The sequence below is a fragment of the Ruditapes philippinarum genome, unplaced genomic scaffold, assembly GCF_026571515.1.
Source record: "Ruditapes philippinarum isolate M1 unplaced genomic scaffold, ASM2657151v2 ctg163_1_1_1_1, whole genome shotgun sequence".
Taxonomy (NCBI): Eukaryota; Metazoa; Mollusca; class Bivalvia; order Venerida; family Veneridae; genus Ruditapes; species Ruditapes philippinarum.
Genome location: NW_026861533.1, coordinates 436,559 through 442,756, shown reverse-complemented (window position 1 = coordinate 442,756; position 6,198 = coordinate 436,559). Strand labels below are relative to the sequence as shown.

At 31.8% G+C, this 6,198-nt stretch overlaps 1 protein-coding gene across 3 annotated transcripts; it reads right to left on the bottom strand.

The window, feature by feature from the left end:
- Positions 1–228: 228 nt before the first annotated feature.
- On the bottom strand, positions 229–6,198 carry LOC132715968 (uncharacterized). 3 transcript variants are annotated; one of them, XM_060699083.1, is made up of 4 exons: positions 6,051–6,198; positions 3,579–3,860; positions 959–1,326; positions 229–496 (listed from the first exon to the last, which is right to left on the bottom strand). In XM_060699083.1, exons 2-3 carry the CDS (start codon positions 3,799–3,801, stop codon positions 974–976), a joined length of 576 nt encoding a protein of 191 aa, XP_060555066.1. In that variant the 5' UTR covers positions 3,802–3,860; positions 6,051–6,198; the 3' UTR covers positions 229–496; positions 959–973. The 3 variants fall into 3 exon arrangements, with proteins under 3 accessions (XP_060555066.1, XP_060555064.1, XP_060555065.1); XM_060699081.1 differs by having other exon boundaries at positions 966–1,326; positions 6,051–6,197; XM_060699082.1 differs by lacking the exon at positions 6,051–6,198 and adding an exon at positions 5,171–5,234 and having other exon boundaries at positions 966–1,326.

Here is a 6,198-nt window from a genome sequence, read left to right as displayed (position 1 = left end):
AGGTCATTGTAAGCATTTTGCACAATAAGAATGTTATTCTGGAAAAACGGCCAGTGCGAATAATCTGAAAATTTGCACTCAAGTTATTGGCTGAGGGTTTAATGAAATGATAAAAATTCTCAAAAATAAAAAATTCAGTCCCGCCATGTGAAACAACTTCACTAGAGACCATCCATTTACAGTTTTAAATTTACATCTTTTACGTGCATTTGTTTTATATATTCATGAATACATAAATATGAAATGTGTTCGTCAGAAAGCCTTCATAAAAATATTCACCAACTCTTTTGCACGTCTATTTCTGATGTTTATGGCATAAAACATAACATTAAATTTTAAACTAGTTCTTTGTATTATTTGTCGTGAAACTATATTTCCATACATCATTTTAATTTCATTCTTGAAATATATTTGAATTAATTGACATATATATTACAGTTCTGTTTTCAATGTTGCATTTCATGCAAGTCTTTGCTTTCACACGATATATAAAAACCTGAAAAAGAAATTTAAAACTTCACTTAAATTGTTAGAATAATTGGTTTAGTTTAATTATAAGGAGTATTTATAAGGGAGAATACAGTCACGTTGCAAATGTATGTTCCGTCGTAAATCATTCATGATGACAAGTGAAATTACTACATTTAACATCTTATTTACATAACAAGCAATAAAAAACATGTTTTACTTCAAATACTTTTTTGTACGTACACACAACATCAAGGACATCTTATGATTCTCAATTCAAATACATTCTTCGAAAAAGTACTTAATATAGAGCATAAATATAGCGCATGTTGTTTTTTATGTTGTAATTAGTGAATGAAATCATTAGCTTATATTCAAAAAGCTACCTGGCTTAATTAATGACAAAATATAAGCGTTTAAGTACGTACGAATTATACACAAATTTGAAGTTATAAGTAATACATTAAACTATTATATATTTTTAAAGTACCATTTACATTTAGTTCTATTTCTTTGCGTTAGCTGCCTTTGCCTTTACTTTCCTTCTTGGCCCCCTTCGTCTAGGCTTTTTAACGGGAGCACCCTCTGCCCCCTCACCACCAGCTGCTGCTTTGGCCTTAGCTCCGCCTCGTTTTGCTCCGCCCTGTTTACCAACTCCAGCTGGCGGTCCGTCCGGTAGGTCCGGACCGTCGATAATTCCCAGCATAGACAGGGCATTTAAGCTTTGCTGGGCTCTTTTCTGAGCGCCAGGACGTTGGATACCAAAATTTCCTAAGCCATAAGCAAGTGGTCCCAATCCTAGATTTCCAAAACCTGGTGACTGTCTCGTTGCTTGAAGAGCCAAGAAATCATTGAAATCTTAAAGGAAAAAACAACAACAACACCTTTTACGAATGTTTTACGTCTGATCGATAACAACTACATACATGTTCTTAAAATATTTCAATAAGAAATAAATACAAACTTTACCTTAAGAAGTTCATTTTATCAGGAAAAAATGAGACTTACATGATTCATTTACAATCAAAATGTTTATTATTACATACAGTGAGAGTAATTTTACTTCGAGTTGAGATATTGTGTTCGTTATAACATATGTATGGTCAATATATAAGCATTTGACCGACAATAAAAGTATCTCAGAAATGTTCAAAGATCGCCTGTTGTGAGTATACACATTCTTGTAAATTCTTAAGACCGGCTGTTGTGAATATATTCATTCTTGGACCTTTTTTAAGACCGGCTATCATGGGTATACACATTCTTGGAAATTTTAAGACCGGCTGTTGTGGGTTCACACATTCTTGAAAGTTTTAATCTCGGCTGTTGTAAGTATACAGATTCTTGGGAACTTACAAGACCGGCTAGCGTGAGTATACGTACTCAATCTTAAAAATATTTTAAGACCGGCAGTTGTAAGTACATGTATATACATTCTCGGACATTTTTCAGACCGGTTATTGTGAGTATACACGTTTTGGGAAAAAGTTTGTCATTTAAAATTTATCAATGAAACCAGAAACAAAAAGGTGAAAAACGCAGACTTGGGCTCATGGTCTGCATAGAAGTAATATATGTGCTAACAGTATGTCTTAGAAATGTTATTGTATGATTAGCAATGATTACTGTAAATAGCACGTGGCATCTAAATACAATCATTCTAAATATACGGTAAAATATTAATATGATAACATTTAATATGATAACATTGAGTGATGTGACTGCAGTTTACAAGATTTCCTAGCATTTGTTGATCATACAAACTCATACAATGTGTACAGTTGTGCATGTACTTTGTGTCGACAGAGTGACTTTTATATCGAAACTTTGGTGTATTACACCCAGTAAGTTAAGAAATGTTTACAAAATAAAGGTAAATTTGCATTTTTCGTGACATAGAAATAGCATAAATTTTATACTTTTTCTTTGAGACAATATACCTTCTACGTTCAGAAATGAAAGAGAAAACAAGCATAAATTAAAGAGAATACTTGCATTTATTGTCACCAAATGTCATCCTAAATATGTCGAAAACTTTGATAACAGGAATAAGAACTGTACTTAATTAATGTAAAGAAAAGCCCTAAAATGAACGACCTGTTAAAAGTTTCATTTATGATTGGCTGTTTTGAGAATCATTATAGAATTCCCAAGGACGGTTCAAGCCTGTAAATGATATATCCTATTCGAAATGTAACTGAACATTTGAAATGACTGGATGGAACATAATAAATTTGCGAGTTTATAGCGATGTATCTGTTGATCATCATTGAATATATGAAATATACATATAGATCTATTTCTCATCCAAGTTCATCGTAGTGTTTTTCGGCCAAAGACCGTCTAAAATCAGTTTGACTTCCTGTAAAATTGCCAGGGAAGAACGGAATATCAGAAGAATTTTTATTGGCCATTTTAAAATTACAAACTGAAATCTGGGAATCTCATTGGCCATTCTAAAAATGTAAAGAATTATTTCTTGCCATTCTAAAATAAAATTTAAAGGATAATTTTGAAATAAAAAATGTACAGGATAGTTCTTTAACTTTATAGTTTCATTTCTATATTAACTTTCTAGTTTCATTGCTCATATGTTAGTTCTGTTTAACCATATTTATTCCTACAAACAGTTTACACTGCGTTTAGATCTCTTTTCATTTTCTAGTGAATATTTTATATTACACAAGAACTTACTTAGTTAAAATAACGAGACCACCAAAGCAATATGTTTATAATTTAAGTTCTTTCTTCTGTCTTTACAGAATATTACAGAATAGTTTTGTTTCTTAGCTACATATGCAAGGTTAATTGACCAGTTGACCAGTTTTACTTCAGCCGAATATTTTTAAAGGATACTTCTGTTACTTTTCAGTTGTAATTCCTCAATTGCAAATGCATTGTAACATAAAATGCACAGCAAAAACTATATTTAAAGTATTATGCCCTTTATATTATATAATAACAAGTATCAATAAAGCAAAACAAGTCTCTTGTTAACAATAAATAACTAAACCTTTACGCCACCAGTACTGTCAATGGTGGCTTGACTTAAAAACAAATCAGTTCGTGACAAAAGAATAAAATGAAATGACAATAAAATCGTTTCTTACCGAAACCAAAAAGTAGTGCTAGCGCCAGAAGATTGTTATTATTGTTGTTGTTGTTGTTGTTGTACTGTTGCTGTCCGCTATAAAGCGGATGTGGTCTATTAAACTGGGGCTGTGCACTTCCGGTTAAAAGCAAAGCAAACGGAATGCAGAAACATAACACAGATTTCATCACTGGTTTATGTAAATTGTGAAATAAGAAATTGTTTCCAAATTTGAGCACCATACAAAAGTAAGAAGTTTTCCTTCACTTTAAGTAGAAGCTTGTTTCGTTTGAAGATGTCCCTGAATAAAGAAAATATCATAATAACATGTTACGTAAAATGTCAGATCATTATTTGGTCAGTTTGGCATCGTTGTGTTACATATCATATACAGTGCCAAATGAGAATCACAAATAAGGAATTTTTGATCTAAGAACAAATGTCTTATCAATTCCATAGTGCACTAGAACTTTTGTACTGATGTTGTACACATGCCATTTCACGAATTATGAAGGTGACATCGGTCGTTATTCTGACAACTAAAACGCGTTCATAACCGATATTTTAATTTGTCCCTAATACATGCAATTACAAAACTTTCAGATTTTAGAACGCGTATGAGAATATCAAAATACGAAAGTTTTATTTTCGAGATAAAGGTCGAAACTATACCAATGCCAAGTACGGTTTTGAAACCCCTTTGTTTACAGTAAACTGCACATAGTAAATGCACTTAATTCGGTATCATAATTTCAGTCGTAACATTTTTTGAGTTAATGGGACAACTTTCATAACTGCTGCAGTGATAAGTACACCACACAACTGTTTCCTCCACAAAACCTAAATAAGCGACACGTTGCAGTGACCCAGAAATTCTTTATGTTTTTACAATAAAACTCACAACTGCAAAATTGCAAAATGTTTAAATAATGATTGCTAATTGAGCCTTTCATTTTTATCAGATGTTATGGAAGATAATTTTAAATCCATTCTCTGCGGACAACTTGTATGAAATAATCCGCGTCACGACAAAACCAACATAATGGGTTTGCGACCAGCATGGATCCAGACCAGCCTGCGCATTCGCGCAGTCTGATCAGGATCCATGCTGTTCGCTATCAGTTTCTCTAGAGTATGTAGGCGAACAGCATGGATTCTGATCAGACTGCGCGGATGTGCAGGCTGGTCTGGATCCATGCTGGTCGCAAACGCACTATGTTGGTTTTGTCATGACGCGGCTCAAATAATCCGAAACTGGGAACAATCATTCTCGAAGCCAGTGCACGCGGAAAAGCATTTCACTATGTTTTTTTTTTCTTTTAAAGCTATCACTTTTCCTCCGACAGAATACTAACGTTATCAGTTCCATATAAAAACACGCGTTTATTAAATATGTTTTTATTTTCAGGAGGGACAGACCTATTTACAACAGAGCCATGCATAAACATTTGAACTAAACAGTCGTTAACGTAATATATAAATTGTAGTTTATTAAACGAAACTTTCAGTGATGTAAGAAAAAATAGTTCACATTCCCCAAAGTATTCGGAACTTAAAAACAAAATATAGTATATTAAAGAAAACAACTAGTGACTGAAAAATTTACAATACTTGTCAATTTAAAAAATCTTCATTAGTCAGTTGTTAGTCAGTTAAATTACACTAAAATTCATTAATTTAACCCAAGTCTTTCTTCAAACATTTATTTTTGAAATGTCAAAATGTATATGGGAATGTTTTCAGCTGTCAGCTGCAAACATTCAGTCTCATCTCGCATATTAATTGTTTGTGCGGAGAATTTGTTACTTATTTCCGTTTGTAGACAATAAAACGTCAACTAATAACGCGTTCGGACAGACGCACATTTGTTTTCTAAAATGATTTCAAACGGATATATGCATTTATTTATTTTATTTATTTATTTGCTTTTAGCTTTTGCAAGTAGTAAATAATTTAATGAAAAATTGTATATAAGATTTACATATATGACTGCATTTCAAGTACAGGTCTTATAGTTCAAATTAAGAAATTGCGAAAGTAGTTCCTTATGAATAGTTCTATACTAATATTAATTTTAATTCTATAAGTAATAGTCCTTTCCCTTCACAATTTACACATACACCACAATTCATTACTAATTGTTTTTTTATTATTAATTGCTAGAATACTTTAAATAATGATTATATATAAATATCCTTACCACAGCAAAATTACCAAAGTCGAACAAATAGGAAATCAATTGTTCATGAATAATCATAAAACGCACAAATTTGCATGACGAATAACACATTAATTAACATAAGCTGTCAGTCACATATATACATTGATTACCAAGGCATGTATATGATACATAATATAAAATAACAGAAAAGAAAGTTTGCAAAAAAAGACTTTTATAACAACAAAATTCAACTAATTTATTAAAATTTATATAAAAAGGTACATCCTAGTGTATAAAGGCGAATAAAGAAATATAAGAAATAAAACTTACCAAAAGTCTTGTCGGCGGTTATTTTCCACTAGGATAAAATAGACTCGTGTATCTATGTTAGTACGCCTTAATAATACGTTATGTCAATGGTTGACAGCGCCATGAAAAACTCTGACAAGTTACGATGCTTTACATATAATTAGTACTT